Consider the following 21,119-nt stretch of genomic DNA (forward strand, 5'->3'; position numbering starts at 1 on the left):
ATATTTTAAAGAAAGAGTCAGCAGGACTTATTAAATTTTTTTATAAATAAATTGAGTGAATAAGGGAGTGCAGAATACTATCAGATTTAAATTCTGAACAATAACATGGAAGGTGGTACCATTTAATTAAATAGGAAACACCTAGGAAGGAATAGATTTATTATAGTATATTAAAAATTTAGCTTTACAAATGCTAAATTGACATCTAATTGGAGATATCAGTTAGTTTCATATACAGCTTTGAAAATTAGGAGAGAGATAGAGGCAGAAGTCATACAATTTTGGAAAGCTTTAGCATTTATAATTCAGGAAAGGCAGGAAGATCTGAGTAAAGACACTAAGAAGATTTCAGGGATTTGGTAGAAAATCTGGGGCAGTGATTATTATGGGTCATATGCTATGTCAGAAGACACAATTATGATTCCATTGAATCCTCCCAAAATTCATATGTTGACATCCTAACCCCCAGTACCTCAGAATGTGACCTTGTTTGGGCATAGGGTCTTTACAGAGGTAATAAAGTACAAATAAGATCGTTAGGGTGGGCATGAATCCAACATGACTAGTAATTTTATCAAAAGAGGAAATCTGGATGCTTACAGGGAGAATACCATATGAACATAAATATGGTCATCAACAAGCCAAGGAACAGGTCCTTCCCTTCCAATTTTTAGAAGGAATCAACACTGTCAACACCTTGAATTTGAATTCCTAACATCCAGAATGGTGAGATGATAAGTTTCTATTGTTTAAGCCATCCAGTTTATGCTTCTTTGTTATGGTAGCTCTAGCAAACTAATACAGATTTTGTGCTGAGAAGTGGAGGTGCTGCTGTAATATATTTCAAAAAATGTGGAACTGGCTTTGGGATTGATTAATGGGTAGATGTTGTAGAAAAAACCTATGCCTTGTGAGAATGTTGGTAGAAATATGGGCATTGAAAGTTGATTCTAGTGAGGGCTCAGGAAGGAAATAGGAATGCTATAGAAAAAATATTTGTCCTCTGAAAGAATACATATATCATCATGAACATAATGTTGCTAGAAATTGAATATTAAAGCTGAAGTCTCAAGCGGAAATGAATATCTCTTTGGAAACTGGAGGAAGGGCAATTATTGTTATAGAGTGGAAGCTCTAGCAACTAATACAGTGATCTTTGGTCTATAGCCTTCCATTCATAATTCGCACTACTGACTTTGAATATGTAAATTATCTTGAGTTCTCAGTCTAACACTTTTGTGACTTTACACATAGTTCATCGTTTAACGAATTCCCTTCCCCTTCTCTCTTGTTCTCTCACTTTTCCCTTAAAGCTCTGCGGAAGTACTGCTTCCTCTGGGAAGCACTCCTAGATCCTAGCTTGATTTAGATGTTCCTTAGTACAACACAAATATATTTACAATGATATTTACTAATTTGATCTTTAATTGTCTGATCCCCTGGTTATACATGAAATCACTGAGAGTAGGGAACCAATCCTATTCAATATGGTAATACCAATATTTACGGCAGGTTGTTTGACACAAACACACCCTCCATAGATATTTTTTTGATTGGAGATTAAACAAAAGGTTAAATTTAAAATACTTTTAAAGATTTTTTTCTTGTTTTACAGGTAAACTAATATCTGAAATCAGCACTTAAAAAAGAATAGATGGAACCAGAGAACAATGTGACTTACTTTGTCCTCTTGGGCCTCACACAGAATCCAAAGGAGCAGAAAGTTCTTTTTGTTATGTTTTTGCTCTTCTACATTTTGACCATGGTGGGCAACATGCTTATTGTTGTGACTGTAACTTTTAGTAGGACCCTGGGCTCACCCATGTACTTCTTTCTTGCCAGTCTATCATTTATGGATTCCATTTATTCTTCAGTCATTTCCCCCAAATTGATTTCAGACTTGTTCTTTGGGGAAAATACCCTATCCTTCAGATTTTGTATGGCCCAGCTGTTTACAGAGCACTTTTTTGGTGGATCAGAGGTCTTTCTTCTGTTGGTGATGGCCTATGACCGCTATGTGGCCATCTGTAAGCCCTCGCATTATTTGGTTATCATGAGGCAATGGGTGTGTGTCGTATTGCTGGTAGTGTCCTGGGTTGGAGGTTTTCTTCACTCAGTAATTCAACTTAGCACTATTTACGGGCTCCCATTTTGTGGGCCCAATGTCATTGATCACTTTATCTGTGACATGTACCCCTTACTGAAACTTGTCTGTACTGACACCCGTGTCGTTGGCCTCTTAGTGGTGGCCAATGGAGGACTGATTTGCACTATTGTGTTTCTGCTCTTACTCATCTCTTATGGTGTCGTCTTGTGCTCTCTAAAGAATCTTAGTCAGGAAGGGAGGCGGAAAGCCCTCCAGACCTGTGGTTCCCACATCACTGTGGTTGTCTTCTTCTTTGTTCCCTGTATTTTCATGTATGCAAGACCTGCAGAGACCTTCCCCATTGACAAATCATTGAGTGTGTTTTATACAGTCATAACCCCCATGTTGAACCCATTAATCTACACTCTGAGAAATTCTGAGATGAATAATGCTATGAAGAAGGTCTGGAGAAGAAATTTCCTAGCTCATAGTAAATAAGTTTGACATTCACCATGAAGAGAGTCCTTTGACTTTAGGGCTCATCTCCTTGGAACCCAAGAGTCTTCTTAAAACTTATCCACCTATCCTTTCCTTTAACAGCATTTATCATAATTATAATAAATAATTCTGTATGATTAGATTATTAATGACAGTTTATTTGCTTAATGCCACTCTATAATGTCTTATTTATCACTTCACCTAGAAACCTGTAATGCATATACAGCAAGAAGTCAATAAGAAATATATAGTGAATGAAATTTTTATAGTTAAACTAATATTTAATTAATTTATGCATTTATTTAATTTTTTCTGCAATTAGTTTTACTTTTTAGCTGGATTATTTATTACCCTTTCTTGTTCTTTTTTCCTAACTGAAACATTTAATGATATGTAGAATGTTCTCTTTGTTTAATTTCATTATATATGAAATATTTAGCATGTAACACTTCTGCTTTTTAAAATAAATAAATTGAAAGTTCAATAATAACATAAAAATATAAACCACATGAAATAATATGTGAAAAACAAATTTCTATTCCATCCCCATTAGTGTTTCCCAGTGTTCCTCCCCAGAGTAGTCATGAAAGCCTGTCTTAAGATTCTTCAAGGATTAATCTTTGCAAATACAAATGTGTTTACATACATGCTTGATATTTTTTTGTATGTCTATGTGTAAACATTTACAACTTTACTACTCATCATCTTGACTATCTTTCCATACCAGTTCATTTAGATCTAACTCATTCTTAGTTGTTCTCATACTATATAATTTTCTCTTATAATAATACTAGAATTAATGTATCCAGTATTCTTCATATTGTTTTTAATCCTTTTCTCTCACATATAATTCTGCAATAAATATATGTTTTGAATATATGTTCCTAGAAATGTTAGTTACTAGGAATAGAATTTTTCAGTCTAGAGTATATGTATTTAAAAAGTTGATATTCATAGTTGTTGCCAAAGTGACATCCATGAAGTTGTACCAAGTACACTTCTGCCCACAGTTTTTGAAATTATCTGCTCATCCACATTCTCAACAACTAGCGCTTGGTAAACATTTATGCTATACAACAATCTCATTCATAAAAGGAATTATAATTAGTTTGTATACTTTAATTGAAGTTCTTTCAATGTAATTGATTTAAGCATATTTTCACATGTTTAAAGTTAATGTATTTCTTTCTCTTTGAATTGTCTATAAATTTTTTTTTTTTTTTTTGAGGAAGATTAGCTCTGAGCTAACATCTACAGCCAATCCTTCTGTTTTGGCTGAGGAAGACTGGCCCCGATTAACATCCATGCCCATCTTCTTCTACTTTATATGTGGGATGCCTGTCACAGCATGGCCTGATGAGCAGTGCCATGTCCGTGCCTGGGATCCAAACCAGAGAACCCAGGCCGCTGAAGCAGAGCACGTGATCTTCACTATTCCGTTAACTGGCCTGGCCCTTTATAAATGATTTTTAAACTATTTTCTTCAATTGTTGGTCTTTTCCATACTGATTTTTATGAGGAATTATATATTAAGGAAATAATCTCTTTCATGTACGTGATTTGATTTTGACTTTCTTATGCTATGTAGAATTTTTTTTCTTGGCTAGGTAGAATTTTTCAATATTCACCTAGTCAGATTTATAAATGGTTTTTGATTTTTTTATCTTCCTTAAAAATTTTTCAACACTTCAATCTAACCATAATATTTCCCCACATTTTTTAGAAGTTAATATTTTCTTAGCATTTTTGTGGTTTTATATTTTATATGAAATTTTTGATCTATTTGATGTTTATTTTGATATCATCAGTTAAATAGGATTAAGTTCTATTGTTTTGTCGGTGAATTATTTTGTAGTTGCATAATTATATTTTCACCACTGAGTAGAAATCCCAATTTCATTGTTTCTAAAGTCCTATATATATTTGGATGCAATTCAGGACTCTATTATTTTCCATTGATCTCTGCTGTCATGTGCCATTTAATACAAAAAATAATTGCATTTCTTCTATAATACATTGTGATATGCAATAAGCCTAGGACTCCCTCATTAATCTCCTTTTTCAGAATTATGTCCATTCCTGCATACTTATGTTATGGAATTAAACTTATGATAAGCTAGAAAGGTCACAAAAAAGTTGTTATTTTCAATGTGTTTTGATTTAGGAAGATTAATTTAGCAAGATTGTATATCTTTAGAATTTTGAGGGTTCTTATCCATGAGGAGGGTAAATGTTTACATTTAGTTACGTCTTTTTTATGCTCCCTAGTAGTACTTTATTTTTTCTTTCTGTTACTTATTCTTTATAGGTGGCTACTCTTCTTCTTCCCTGACCCATAAAATGCTAGCTAACACTTTTGCTGTAAGAAAAACCGCCACTTTCAGGAAGTGTATGACTTAAGTATTTGCTGAGCATCTTTTGATGCTGCTGAGGTCATTCTGCTGATGGGGATGGCCTCTGACAGCTTAGGGACATTCTGTAACACAGACCATCATGAGCAGATTGTATAGCTGTGGCCATCTCACTGGAGTGTCCTAGGATGGAGGCTCTATTCATTCAATAATTCGGATTCTTTTCAGAGTCTGACTGCCTTTTTGCAGTCCCAACGTCATTGATCATGAGTGACAGGAACACTGCTGAAATTCATCTTCTTGGAAACTCATACCTTTGGTCTCTTCACTGCTGCCCAAAGAGGGTTCATCTGCTCATTAAACTTTCTCCTCCTACTGGTCTCCAATATGGTCATCATATACCCTTTGAATTGTCACAGTTTGGATGGTAGGTGCAAAGCCCTCTCCACCAGTGTCTCTCACACCACTGTGGTTATTTTACACTTTGTGTCCTGCATGTTTGTGTATCTTCCTCCAGTGACCACACTTTCCATCAAGTTATGGCTGTGTTTTGTACTATGATAACTCCCATGTTAAATCCTTTAATCTACACCTCAGGAGTGCAGAAGTAGAAAATTCTGTGAAGAATCTCAGAGTCACAAGGTGACTTTAACAGAGAAATATACATGACAACATAAAATAACTTTATCCCTTAAATGATGAAGAGTTAAAAAAAAAGCTAATTTCTACCATTCTGGGCCAAATTAACACTATTTGTCAAAATTATGTTGATTTTTGTGGATAGGCACTCTGAGGACAGGCCTTGACAGGAAATCATCAATATAAAAATATCCCGTTAACATTTTTGTGTTACCCAATTGTTTGTCAAACTTTGCGTTGCTGTCAGAATCACTTTGATATCTTGTGAAAATATGGATTCCCAGGACAAAGCTCTAGAGATTCTGATTTAGTGAAGCTGCTGATTGATAGATTTAGCTTTTTAAACAATTATCTTGATGTTTTTGAAGTAGGTGATCCTTGCAGGCAGTTTGACCAAGAGTCCTATAGATTACATTCACATCCTGAGCCTATCAATAGAGTTATTTTATTAAGGCATTTTCTAGGAAGAATTCTTCACAGCAGAAGCTGGGAGGATGATGAAATTCTCAAAACATCTTAATTCTTACAATGCAACCTTGTTACCTAGGCAATGGCAAAAGAAAAATAAAGCATTCTTGGAAAAAAGGAATTTTGGGTATTCTCCAATTTCTCTTTCTGTACTTTGTAATCTTCTGGCACATTTTATCTGATTCTGTTTTTGTTTTTCTTCCTCCAAAAGGAAAGATCTACCAGCTATTTTTGCTATATTATTTGCACTAACACTCATGGTTATTGTAATTGTATTGTAAACTAGTCATTCATATTGATAGCTTTATGAAAATTTTTATGTATCATATGTTTTATGTACATTTTTGAGGAACAAGTGAAAAGATTTAATACATTATAATGCTTGAGAGCACAGCATTTGAGTTAGACAGTCCTGAGTTCAAATCTTAACTTTGCCTTTTATAGTGTGAACTTTGGCAAAACATTACCTCTTTAAGCTACAGTTATCGGGGAATGATGGAGATATTTTCAAGGTCAAATATGCAATCTGTATAAGGTCTTAGACAATCAAATGCTTGGAAATGTTAGTTATTATGAACACTTTTTATTACTGGAAATTTTAAAATTGTAGTAGAACTACTTACATGGCCTAGAATATTAAGCTAATTTTTTTTTAACTTTAGAAAGTATTATGCATGATTTCTCTGTGCCTGCTGAGAACATGAGAGCTGACTGACCTTGTGGGAATTTCTGTGCCTGGAATGGTCTCCAATCTCCTTGGCATTTCTGAATTTCTCTCTCTTGTTCTCTGATCTATATTGACCCCGTACCTCTAAGGACTTGATGATGTTCCAATTGTGGGTCTGATTTCCTTGACAAGACTTGTGTGAGGGTAAAATTTTATTATGAAAGTGAGACCAACATAGCAAGTAGAATATGTAAAGACTTAAAATACAGGGAGGTATTTTTTCAGAAGTGGTATAGGGTGTATGTTTGTTCAATATCACATGTCCAGTTTAGAAGAAAGCTTGGCCTCAAATAAACGCTTAATCAATAATTATGGAATGAATGACTATTGTCTCTTTCTAACCTTCTTAAAAATATTTGCTTTTGTAAAAAAGGACATTTGTTAACTAGAATGCTTCTGAGATTGATGACATTCCTTTCTTGGTGATAAATTGAAATGGGGAATTTTAGGTCTGTTTGGCATATGTCAAGTTACTTATCTGAAGACAGAGAATAATGTCTATCTAGTTTAAGTAGAAGAGACTTAGGATATGCAATAAAATAGCTTAAAGACTCTTTGGCAGGACTTGGGTCACAGATTCTAGGTTCAGCTACAATTAATACATTTCAGAAGCACACCTGGACAATACAGGGGTTCTAAAGGAAGTATTGTCCTGCTGACACCAAGATCATGCTGCTGCTGGCTAAATTGCAAAGGTGACACCACTTCCCTGACCTCAGAACCCTTCTGGCTCTCAGAACGACTTAATCTCAGATAACTTATTTCCAATTGAAGTTTGCACAGATGCTCCTGGTTGGCAGAACTCAAGTCACATATCTGCACCCGAGCAGCAGGAGCACAGGGAAATGTAGTTCTTTGGATTTTATGTTGGCAAAGTGGGTTCATACTTGGGGAACTAACAACAGGTGCAGGACATTTTTAAGGGATTTAGGGGGCAGCCATACACTCCAGGTGTTCACTACCATTGGGGATATGATCTCATAAAACGAATTTCATTTATCCCATAGATAATTGTTTATTCCTAGAAAAATTAAGCGTGCCCCTGTTTCTACCTTACACGTATGAAGACTAGCAGAACTAAAGGACTGAGGAAGCTGGAGAGCAGGAAATTTATTGACACCATAGAGAGGTATTCATACACTCACTTATTTTTACTGAATACCTGCTGTGTAGTAATTGTGGTTAGTCCTGAAGTAGAAATAGAAAGGACTTAGAACAGTCTTTAACCTGCTGGAACTAGTGTAGTCTAGCCTATGATTTGGTAGCACTTCTCAAGTAGCTCTTCTACCTTAATTGTGAGATGTTCATTAGATGGAAGCTTTCCTTAGTTAAAAACAAATTGTTGTCTTACTTTACTGAGTCTCACCTTAAAAAAAAATGACGGTACCCTACTGTGTTTCAGGCATTTTGTTAAGCATTTTCCATGCATTATGTTTTTCAATCATTATAGCTTCTAGAGTGGGTATTATTCATTTCTTTTTACTGAAAATCAAACAAACAAACCTTGATGCTTAGCGGTGTTTAAAATAACTTCTTCAATGTTAGACAATTGTAAGAAGCTTAACCCTGGTCACCTTTCTCCAACATATTTGGAATCCTGTTTGAAATGCACAGCTATGGTCAAATAGGTCAGATCAGAGTTTGTCTTTAAAGTTTCAAGCCAGCTCATTCCATCTTGCCTCATATTTCTTTCTGCCTGACCCTGGGCTCCAAATACAGGCTTCTGGGTCATCTAGCTTATGCATATGCAGTTGTGTACTTCCTTTTCCTGCTCACTTGTCATTAAAAACTTTATTTTTTAAAGTAGTTCTAAGTTCACAGCAAAACTGAGCAGAAAGTCTAGAGAGTTCCCATATATCTCGTTTCCTACTCTTGACATCACACACCACGATGATACATTTGTTACAGTTGGTGAACTTACATTGACACATCATTATTGCCCAAAGTCCATAGTTTACACTAGGGTTCACTCTTGATGTTGTATCTTCTAAGAGCTTGGATGCATGAATAATAACATGAATCCACTGTTGTAGTAGCATACAGAATAATGTCACCGCCCTAGAAATCCTGTGTACTCTGCCTATTCATCCCTCTCATCCTCCCAACTCCTGATGTTTTCACTGTCTCCCAAAATGTCATATTTTTGGAATTATGCAGCATCTGGCCTCTCAGTTTCACTTCTTTTACTTACTAATATGCATTTAAGTGTCCTCCATATCTTTCATAGCTTGACTGCTCATTTATTTTTAGTGCTGAGTAGCATTTCATTGTCTGGTGTTTATCCATTCTCTTATTAAAGAAGACATTGATTGTTTGTTTTAGCAATTATACATAAAACTGCTATAAACATCAATGTGAATGTTTTGCTTGGACATAACTTTTCAGTTCATTTGGGTAAATCCCAATAAGTGTGATTGCTGGGTTGTATGATAGGAGTGTATCTGGTTTTCTAAGAAATTTCCAAACTGTCTTTCAAAGTGGCCATACCATTTTCCATTCCCACCAGAAGCGAATGAGGGTCCTTATTGCTCACATCCTCACCAGCAGTTAATGTTGTCAGTGTTTTGGATTTTGGTCATTCTAATAAGCATGCAGTAGTATCTCCCTGTTGTTTTAATTTGCATTTTCATAACTATATATGACATTGAACATGTTTTAATGTGTTCGCTTGCTATCTTTATAACTTCATTGTGAGGCATCTGCTTAGGTTTTGCCCATTTTTTTAAATTAAGTTTTTAGGTGTTTTTAAACCACTTTATTGGGGTATGATTGACAAACAAAAGGCTGTACATATTTAATGTCTACAACTTGATGAATTTGGAGATAAGTACACATCCATGAAAACATCACCACAATCTATGCCATAAACCTATCCAACACCTCCAAAAGTTTCCTCCTGCCATCTTTATTGTTATTATTTTTTGTGATATGAATGCTTAACGTAAGACCCACTTCCTTAGAAAATTTCAAGGTGTACAAAACAATATTGCTAACTGTAGACAATGTACTATAAAGTAGGTTTCTGGGGCTGATCAGTCTTGGATAACCAAAACTTTGCACCCTTTGGATAAAACCTCCTAATTTCCCCATCTTCCTGGCCAGCTGCTGGGAATCAACATTCCACTCTCTGCTTCTATGAGTTTGACTATTTCAGATTCATCATATAAGTGGTATCATGTAGTATTTTTTTGTGTCTGGCTTATTTCACTTAGCATACTTCTCTCAAGGATTATCAATGTTGTTGCAAATGTCAGGATTTCCTTCTTTTAAAGGCTGAATAAATAGTATTTCATAAGATGTATATATGTCATTTTCTTTATCCATTCATTTGTTGATTGACATTTAGGTTGCTTCCATTTCTTGGCTATTGTGAATAATGCCACAATGAATATGGGAATGCAGATATATCTTCAAAATCTTGATTTCAATTCCTCTGGATATATACCCAGAAGTGGGATTACTGGATCATATGGCCACTTCTATTTTTTTAGGAACCTACATACTGTTTTCCATAGTGACTGCGCCAATTTACATTCTCATCAACAGTGTTCAAGGCTTCCAATTTTTCTACATCCTTGGCAACACTCGTTATCTGTTGTTTTGTTCATATAGCATTCCTAGTAGATGTGACATGATATTTCATTATGGTTGGTTGAGATGTGTAATTCTTTTTATACATTGTTGGATTCTATTGCTAATACTTTGTAGAGGTTTTTTGCACCTATGTCATTAGAGATATTGCTCCATAGTTTTCTTTTCTTGTGATGTGTTGCCTGATTTTAGTATTAGGGTAATGCTGACCACATAGAATGAGTTAAGGAGTATTCACTGTGTTGCTATTTTCTAGAAAAGATTGTGGACAATACCTTAAATGTCTCATAGAATTCTGGAGTGTGAACTTCACCTGTGCTTCTCAGTCCTCCCCATCTTAGGTGGGATAGGATGGCTGGTGGGGGACGGAGTTGTGCATTTCCTTTCCCCCAGAGCCTTCTGAAAAGACTCCAGCTTGGTAGGCTCTGGTAAAATAGTTTCTCCTGATGGCAGGCTTTGTTAACAACAGAATGCTCTGGTGTATTTTTAAATGGTTCCCTTCTCTTCCTGATGGATGGTATTTTCCCCAATATTCACTGTGAGAACCTGGTAGATTATCTGGAGGTAAAACTTACAAAACGTCAGGGCCCCTGATGACTTAGTTGACTTGGAGTTTTTATCTTTCTGCCTTGTCTATTTTGAGCCTCCAGCAGTTCATCAATTACAGTTCAGATTTCCTACCTCAGCATTGATTACTGCTGTGGTTTCTGCTTTTGGGTAATTTGTGATTCTCTGTAGCTACCTGAATGTCACTCTCCATTTTGGGGGCCAGTGGTTTGTCTTGTGACCTCACACCCCTGACAGATGTAAGCTTTGTTGATTTTTCACTTCATTCAGCTTTCTAATTCTTAGGATGAAGCTGTGACTTCAAAGCTCCTGATATGCTGGGCCAGAAACTGGAAGTCCCTCTAACTCATTTTAAAAGAGATTCTGCCATTGCACCATGTAAAGACACAGAGAGAAATTGACTGTAAATGCAAACCAAATTCCTTACCAAATCTGTACTGCCCAGCAGGATTTGGTTCCTGTCCATCTCTTCAACCTCAGTTTGTACTATCCTGTCCATTTCCTATTCCCCTTTAAAAACAATGATATTTCATTTTCTTGAACTTGCCAAGTTCTTTTCAATGTTGGATCTTAGTGCATACAACAGTGCTTCCCACAGTAATGACTTCTCATCATTTGGAATTCAGCTTAAGTATCACCTTTTAAAGAGTCTTCTCTGATTGCATTATCCAACATGGTATCTTCTCCTTTTTTATTGCCAAGTACCCTGTTTTGTGTCTTATTAACAATGATCACAGGTTATAATTACTCTAAAGTTGTTACACCTAAATTGGAGAGTAAATTTTGATATACACAATCCCACGTTTATAGGCAGAAAAAATTGAGTATTAGATAATAGGGAAGAAAATCTTGCTACAACAAGGTGGGGAAACAAGGGACAAATTTATCTTCATTGGAACAAAATGACTGAACCAATATTTTATTCTTGACTAGCAATAGTTCCATAACGATTCTGAGGCTATTTTTTCTCCTTGTTACATCTTCCTTACCCTAATTATGTGATGGGTCTAACAGGTCTTTTTTTTCATATTTGAGAACTAATGCAGTTCCTTCACTGTTTATTTTCAAAAAAATTTTTTGGAAGCTCTTTTTTGAAGATTGGCCTTGAGCTAACATCTATTGCCAATCATCTATTGCCAATCTCCCTCTGATTTTAATTTTTCTCCCAAAGCCCCCCAGTACATAGTGTATACCCTAGTTGTAGGTTCTTCTATTTTCTGTATGTGGGACACCTCCTCAGCATGGCTTGATGAGTGGTACTACGTCCATACCCAGGAACCAAATTGGCAAACCCCAGCCTGCTGAAGTGGAGCCCACAAACTTAACCACTGGGCCATGGTCTGGCCCTTGTTTTGTTTTGTTTTGTTTTTTTAATACAGTTGCTCTTTTAAAATTTTCTAGAAAATCCTAGTGGTTTACTTAAGCAACAGTCAGTCTTCACACCTTCCAAATGCAGGACTCTATGGTTAACGTAGTTAGAAGGTATAAAATCTTCAGTGATATTTTCCCCTATTTAGCAGAAAATGTTACCCTCTGAAGAACTGCTACAGTTACCTCAGGTGATGCTTTATTAGGCTTACAGCATGAGATAAAAAGGTGCACGAATGCCCTCTCCAAATCTCGAGTCCAATTCTTTAGCCATATGAACCAACTAGAGTGAGATGGACTGAACATCTGAGTGGTAGTTATTCTTTACTGATGTCACTAGAAAAGAAGTTACTTAAAATTTTTTTCTTGGTAAAAATGGCTACTTGCTATCCTTTTTGTGTAGACATGCAATTTATTTGCATATTAGTTAAATTATCCTAACATAGAACATTTTTATTTTTCTATTTTCACCATGGAATTCCTTTGAAATAGAACTAGAATGCAAGTTAGAATTTTCTGAAGTATTTAGAAGACTCCATGAGGAAAGTGGATGGACAAACCCACAGGATATCAAATATATTTTCAAGGAATAATGCAGCCTTTGACCTCTGTAATAAGAGTGAATGGAAAGCAATTTCCAGCTCCATGTGAGTGAAGTTGAGTCCTCCTTCGAATTGTGAACAAGTTTCAAAATGTAGGACTTTAATAGTTCATGGTGGAAACCTGGCTTTGCAGTCTTGTGAATTTCTTTATTGTGTAGGAAATTATATCACTGGAGTTTATAAGAATTGAAAAGTTAAAAAGCTTCCTGGCTAAATAGGGACTTTGAGGTTGGTCAATGTAAATTCCAATTCAAATTTGGTCATTTAAAAATATTTAACTTTGGAAAAATTAACTCTATATTCTGACAGTTTTTCACCTATAAAATTGGGATAACAATACATGTTACTCTAAAGGTTAAATATGATAAAATAATTAGAATGATATATATGTATGCATATGCATATATATTCTGAAACATGCATGATATACACACTTTGAGTAAAATAAAACTGTTTTTGCATGAATGTCAATCATATGGTTTATTTTAAAAACCCAGCACAATAAGACTCTTTGGTTTTCAGGGCATTTAAATTAAGTTTCTTTAGCAAGAGAGAGAAATTTATAATCAAATGTAATAGTCAACTAGCCAAATGGAAACTTCCTGAAGAGAAGCTCAGTATCATTGAGAAAAAAGTAGAACAAATTTAGAAAGTTACTGCTCAGGATTTTTATACTTGTCATGAATAGATTTAAATTTAAAATGAGGTCAGAAGCATCTTATAATTTCAAGAGGTATACTTACTGGAAAAGTAGGAGACTGATGCTGAAATGGTGATTCCTCAGTCACCACCACCATTTCTGTCTTCTGATGATATGACCCCTGACTTAGACCTTGATTCTCAATGAGTAAGTGGACACTGTGATGCTTGGAGTCTACCTTATCTGAAAGGCAGGACAGGGTGCAAGTATTCTATAAACATTTGTCGATTGAATAAATATGTAAAGATTAAATTTACAGTGTACCTTTATATGATATTTCCCATTATTTTAGAGGTAAACTGTTTCTGATATCTGAAATTAGATCTATGAAAAGTAGATGGGACTAAGGAGATAGACATGCATTTTGGATATTTGAGGAAGAGTGTAAAGTCTTGAGCAGAATGAACATAGAGAATCGTAAGATGGAAATTTGGGGAAGCAGTCTCCTTCCAAGTCATCTGGGGTCTTGGAGACCGTGGTAGAGAGATTGGATTTTATTGAGTATGTGATAGGAATCCACTGTAGGGATTTGATCAGGGTAGTGATAAGATCATTTGGGCTGCTTCAGGAAAAAAGATTATTCGAGGCCAAAATTAAAGCAAAGAAACCTTGCAGGAGGCTACTGCAGTAGACCAGAGAGGTAATGAGTGTAATGGTAATGATCAATTTTGCAGTATACTTAAAATGGGGAGTCAACAAAAAGTATCATTAAGTAATGTAAGAGGAATAAAAGAGTGAAGGACACTGTCAGATATTTGGTCTGGACAATAACATGTAAAGTGGTGCCATTTAACTATATAGGGAATACCTAAGAGGAAAGATTGAATATTTGTGGAAAATTGAATATTTAGTTTTAAAAAACACTGAATTGATTTCAAATAGAGATGTCAATTAGGTAGTTGAAATTAGGGGAGAGAGGGGGCAGAAGGCACATAATTTTAGAGTGCTTTAGCATTTGTAGTTCAGGAAAAAGAGGAAGATGCAAGTAAAGACACTAAGAAGGAGACTTCAGTTAGTTGGTAGAATATCTGGAATAGTGACTGTTATGGGTCATATGCTACATCAGGTGACACAATTATGGTTCCATTTTATCCTCCCAAAATTCATATGTTGAAGTTGTAACCTTCAGTATGTCAGAATGTGATCTTATTTGGGGGTAGGTTGTTTACAGAAGTAATCACATTAAAATAAGATCATTAGGGGAACACTAATCCAAAGTGACTTGTGTTCTTATTAAAAGATGCTGACATGCTTAGAGTGAGAACACAATGTGAGCATAAATACAGTCACCTACAGGCCAAGGAAAGAGATTTGAAACAGCTCCTTCCCTCACAGTCTTCAGAAAGAATCAACACGGTGAGCATCTAGATTTTTAATTTCAGAACTGTGATATGACAAGTTTCTGTTCTTTAAGCCACCCAGTTTGTGCTAAATACTTATGGCAACTCTAGCAAACTAATACAGCTTTTGATACTGAGAGGTGGGGTGAGTGCTGTAATAAATGTCATAAAATGTGGACATGGCTTTGGGATTGGGTGAGGTAGATGCTGGAAGAGTTTAGGGCTGACTGTTAGAAAAAGCCTAGACTACCTTGAAGAGACTGTTGGTAGAAATATGGCTATCGAACGATGATTCTGATGAGAGCTCAGAAAGGAATGAGAAGCACTGTAGGAAGATAAAAGGCCTCTATCATCATAGAAGATACGTGTATCATCATAAACAAATGTTGCAAGAAATATAATGTGAAGGTGCTTCTGGTGGGGTCTCAAATGAAAATAAGAAACAAGCTATTGGAAACTAGAGGAAAGGTGATCATTGTTCTAAAGTGGCAGCCCTACCAACTAATGCAGTGACCTTTGGTTTATAGCCTTCCATTCATAATTTGTTCTACGGACTCTCAATATGTAAATTCTCTAAAGTGAGTCACAGTTTTGTGACTTCATCCATGCTGCATCTTTTTATGGAATTCCTTTCTGATCCTCTCTTGTTCTTTCATGTCACCTTTAATGCTCAGCTGAAGTATTGCTTCCTTTGAGATAAATTCTCAGTTCTTAGTTTGATTTAAATATTCCACAGCACAAGAATATATGATACTTATTACATTGATCTTTTATTGTCCGATCCTATGATTATATATTAAATCACTGAGTAGGGAATCATATTTTAATCCACTTGATAATCCCACTCTCTATTTTGACACAGATGCCCCATAGGCATTTTTGATTGAATGAATAAATAAATAAAGATTAAGCTTATAATATGTTTAAGATACTTTTCCTTGTTTTATAGGTAAACTGCTTCTAATATCTGAAGTCAGCATCTGTAAAGACTAGATGGAAGCAAGGAACAGTATGATTTACTTTGTGTTCTTGGGCCTCACACAGAATCCAAAGGAGCAGAAAGTCTTTTTTGTTATGTTCTTGCTCTTCTATACATTGACCATGGTGGACAACATGCTCATTGTTGTGACTGTAATTCCCAGTAAGACACTGGGAACCAATGTACTTTTTGCTTACTAGCTTATCGTTTATGGATGTCATTTATTCCTCAGCCCTTTCTCCCAAACTTATTTCAAACTTGTTCTTTGGGGAAAATGCCATATCCTTCCAATCTTCTATGACTTAGCTCTTTACAAAGCACTTTTCTGGTGGATCAGGGATCTTCTGTTCGTGATGGCCTATGACCATTATGTGGCCGTCTGTAAGCCTTTGCATTACTTGGTTATCAGGAGGCAATGGGTGTGTGTTGTGTTACCCATAGTGTCCTGTGATGGGGGTTTTCTGCACTCAGTAACTACTTATGGGCTCCCATTCTGTAGCTCCAATGTCATTGATCACTTTATCTGTGACATGTACCCTTATGGAAACTGATCTCTACTGACACCTATGTCATGGCCTCTTAGTGGTGGCCAGTGGAGGACTGATCTGCACTGTTGTGCTTTTGCTCTTACTCATCTCTTATGGTGTCATCTTTCACTCTCTAAAGAACCCTACCCAGGAAGGTAGTCAGAAAGCCCTCCAGACCTGTGGTTCCCGCATCACTGTGGTTGTCTTCTTCTTTCTTCTTTGTATTTTCATGTATGTGAGACCTGCTAAGACCTTCCCCATTGAAAAATCATTGAGTGTGTTTTATACAGTCAAAACTCCCATGCTGAACCCGTTAATTTGTATTCTGAGAAATTCAGAGATGACAAATGCTATGAAAAAGCTCAGGAGAAGAAATGTCATATCTTTTAGTAAATAAGCACATCAATCCACAATGAAGAGAGTCTTTTGACATTAGCGTCCATTTCCTTGGATGGCAGAAGTCTTCTTAAACCTGATGCTGACTTTTCTTTCTTCAAATAATTTATCGTAATTATCATTAAAACGTGAACTAAGTGATTTTAATAATAAAAATTTTTCTCCCTGCTAGAACGCAAGGTCTATACTGTCTTGTAAATCACTTCACCTAGAAAGATGTAATGCCTGTATAGCAAGGAGTCACTAATATGTAATGAGTCAGTGAGGAACTTTTTATGTAGTTATAGTAATTTTAATCAGTTTATGCATTAATCTTTTTTTACTTTTTTCTGAGACTTAGTAGTATTTTTATTTAGATTCTTGTCATTTAAGTTAGTCTTTTACAGTATTTAAAATATTTTATGCTGTATAGATTTTCTTCTCTAAGAAATACAGTGACACTACACATCAAATTTTTATTGTAACACTACTTTTTAAAGAAAAATTGCAGTGTAATAGATAACAAATGGTAAAAGTAAAAACCATACAAAATGGGATAAAGTATAGAAAAACTTCTTATTTATCTCTATAGTCTACAGTTCTTTTCCCCAGAGGCAGTCACTTAAACCATTTCTTAAGTTTCATCAGGTAATAATCTTCGCAAATGCAAATGTATTTAAACATATTTATATATTTCCTGTGTATGTAAATGTATGCTTTTACTATGCACCATCTTGAAGATATTTCCATAGCAGTCCATATAGGTCTAACTCTTAGTTTTCCTCATACTGTATCATCCTGCCTTATAAATATGTACTAAAATTAATGTATCCATTCCTCTTCATGTTGGTCCTTATCTTTTTCTATGATAAATGATTTTGCAATAAATATACGTTTTTGAATATGTGCAAGTATGAGTTCCTAGAAGTGAAAATGTTATATACATATTTGAATCAATAGTCAGATAGCACATGTATATAAAATGTTGCTATTCATAGTTATTGCCAAACTGCCATCATTGAGGTTGTACTGACAGCTGCATTCCTGCTCACCATCTGTGATGATATTTTTGTCCACGTTCTTAACAGCCAGTTCCTGATAAATATTTATGGCATATGACAATCTGATTAAAGTTATTTTTTTATACTTTCATCAAAATCTTGTTGATATAATTGAGTTTGAGCATCTTTCACATGTTTCATATGATTTGTGTTTCCTTTTCTCTAAATGATCTATTAATGTCTTTTATCTATTTCATTCCATTGTTGATCTTTTCCGTATTGCTATTTTTTTTTTCAGGGAAAGATTAACCCTAAACTAACATCTCTTGCCAATCTTCCCCTTTTTTTTCCTTCCTCCCCAAAGCCTCAGTACGTGGTTATATATGCTAGTTTTAAGTCTTTCTAGTTCTTCTCTGTGAACCACTGCCACAGTGTGGCAACTGACAGACAGGTGGTATGGTTCCACAAACGGGAAGTGAACCTGGCTATGAGGGCTGGCTCATCTATACTGATTTTTATTCGTAATGATCCCTTTACTATCATATATGTAATTATTATTTTTCTAGTTGTGTTATGTTTTTAACTTTTTTATACTATATCAAAAGCTTTTATATGTAAACATTTTTTCTTTACATTTTGTATTTATTTATTTAATTTTTGGTTTCCCTATCTTGCTTAAAAAGACTTTCCCCACTTCACTCTTACCTAAATACTCCTCATCTATTTTTAGAATTTAATTTTTAAAGAATTTTTGTACTATCTTATATTAAAACTTTTGTTTCATATGGAATTTATTTTAATATAAGAGTTAAGTAAGGATTGAATTTTGTTTTCTAAATTTTAGTCATTTTTTTCTAGTTCCACAATTAACTTTGCCATTGACTTGAAATCTTGCCTATTCTATTTTAAAATCCCTTATGTATTTGGATCCACCTCAGGACTCTATTCATTTTGTTGATCTCCTTATTCATGTACTAATTGAAACAATGAAACAATGAATTCATATATAACATTTTGATATGTGATAAGACTAGCAGTCCCTCATTGCTATTCTTTCCAGAATTATGCCTATTCTTGCATATGTATGTTTCAAAATTGTTTAAAATAAAATAATATGGTTAAATTTGAATAAGATAAATATGTTTAAAATTAAAATAAGTTTACAATTAAGTTAAAATAAGTTTCAGATAGTTCAGTCACAAAACAAAATGCACTTATTATTTTCAATAAGATTCCATTTAAGAAGATAAATTTAGAAAGAGTTACATCTTTAGAGCATTGACAACTGTTATCCAAGAACAGTACAGATCTTTTCATTTAACAAGTTATCTTTTATACTCTTGGGTAGTGCTTCCACCTCCTGCCTGTGTTACTTATCCCTTAGAGATACCTACTGTTCTTTATCCATGAGCTCTAAAATGTTAACTGACACGTTTGCTGTAAGGAAAATCATCTCTTTCAGGAAGCGCATGACTCAAGTCTTTGCTCAGCATCTTTTGGTGCTGCTGAGATCATTCTTCTCCTGGTGGTTGCCAATGACAACTATGTGTCCATCTGCAAACCCCTGTACTAGGAAATCATCATGAGTTACAGGGATGTGTCTTCTGTTTTTGAGTGGCATGAGTACAGTCAAAACCCCCATGCTGAATCACCTTGCAACCATTCAGATCCTCTTCACAGTCTGACTGCTCATCTGTGGCTCTAATGTCATAGACCATTCATGTGTGATTTAAATCTTTTGTTGAAGTCTCTGCATGGACACACATACCCTTGGTCTCTTTGTTGCGTCCATCATTAATTTCATCTGCCTATTAATTTTTTTCCTCTTGATGATCTCCTGTGTGGTCATCTTGAGCTCCCCGAGGACACGTAGCTTGGAAGGGAGATGCATTGTCCTCTCCACGGGTGTTTCTCACATCATTGTGGTCATCCTAGATTTTGTGACCTGAGTATCAATATATTTGCACCCAATCACTGCCTTCTTCATTGATAAAGCAATGGCTGTGTTTTATACTATGATAACTTCCTTGTCAAACTTAAATCTACACACTCAGAAATTTAGAGGTAAAAAGGTATAAGTAATTTCTAGAGTAAAAAAATGACTTTGAGAAATAATCACAACAATATAAAATGACTTTATCCTTTAAATAGAGAAGAAAAAAGAAGATAATTTCTGTGGTTGAGGGCAAACTGAACACTATTTGTCAAAAGTATGTTCATGTTGACCTATAGGCACTCTGAGGAACAGTCCAGGCCGAAAATTATTTATCATTAGAAAATTATTGATTTAGATTTATGTTTTGCCCAACTGGTTGTCAAACTTTAAGATACTATCAAAATTAGTTAAGAGTCTTGTAAAATGCAGATTCTCAGGACACAGCAACACAGATTTTAATTTAGTAGTTTTGTTGTTGGACTGATTTATCTAGCTTTTAAACAAAGTAATCAGGTGTATTTGCACCAAATGATCTTTGCATACACTTGGAGCTATTGTGCCATAATTTAAGTTCACATTATGAGCTACTAATGAAGTCACTTTAGTTTTCAAATTTAGTTTTTAAATTGCTACAAATATTTAACAATATTTACAATTTTAACCATTTTTAAGTGTACTGTTCAGTGATATTAAGTTAATTCACATTGTTATGCCAATGTCATCACCATTTTTCTCTGGAACTTTTTCATTTTCCCAAACTGAAACTGCACAACTGTGTAACAGTAATCCCCTTTCCCCTCTCCTGAGCTCCAGACAACCCACATTCTGCTTTCTGTCTATGAATTTGACTAAGAACCTCATGTAAGTGCAATAATACAATCTTTGTCCTTTTGTGACTGCCCTACTTCACTTAAGATAATGCATTGTATGTTAATCTATGTTTTAGCATGTATTAGTATTTCTTTCCTTTTCAAGGCTGAATAATATTCCATTATAGGCATATGCCTCATTTTGTACATAAATTTATCTACCAGTAGACACTTGGGTTGCTTCTACTTTCTGGCTATTGTAAATAATACTGCCATGAAAATGAGTATAGAAAGAGCAGGGTGTTTGAGTCCCTGCTTTCCATTATTTTGGAAATACACCGAAAAGTAGAACTGCTGAATCACTTGATAATTCTTTGCTTAAATTTTGAGGAAGTACCATAGCATTTTCCATAGGAGATAGATCATTTTACTTTCTGATCAGCAGTGCACAATTATTTCAATTTCTCTAGATTATCTGCTGCATGTGTCATTTTCTTTTTTCTTTTTTTTTTTAAATAATAGCTATCCTAATGGGTGTGAAATGGTATATGATCA

General features: G+C 35.0%; 1 protein-coding gene across 1 annotated transcript; it reads left to right on the plus strand.

Moving 5' to 3' along the window:
- Nucleotides 1–1,654: 1,654 nt before the first annotated feature.
- On the plus strand, nucleotides 1,655–2,584 carry LOC139040566 (olfactory receptor 4A47). Its single transcript, XM_070487320.1, has one exon. It carries the CDS (start codon nucleotides 1,655–1,657, stop codon nucleotides 2,582–2,584), a length of 930 nt encoding a protein of 309 aa, XP_070343421.1.
- Nucleotides 2,585–21,119: the final 18,535 nt, after the last annotated feature.

This window comes from Equus asinus, chromosome 17 (genome assembly GCF_041296235.1).
Source record: "Equus asinus isolate D_3611 breed Donkey chromosome 17, EquAss-T2T_v2, whole genome shotgun sequence".
Classification (NCBI taxonomy): Eukaryota; Metazoa; Chordata; class Mammalia; order Perissodactyla; family Equidae; genus Equus; species Equus asinus.

Coding starts and splice junctions, on each gene's coding strand:
- LOC139040566 (XM_070487320.1), top strand. CDS start 1,655: ATGGAACCAGAGAACAATGTGACTTACTTTGTCCTCTTGGGCCTCACA.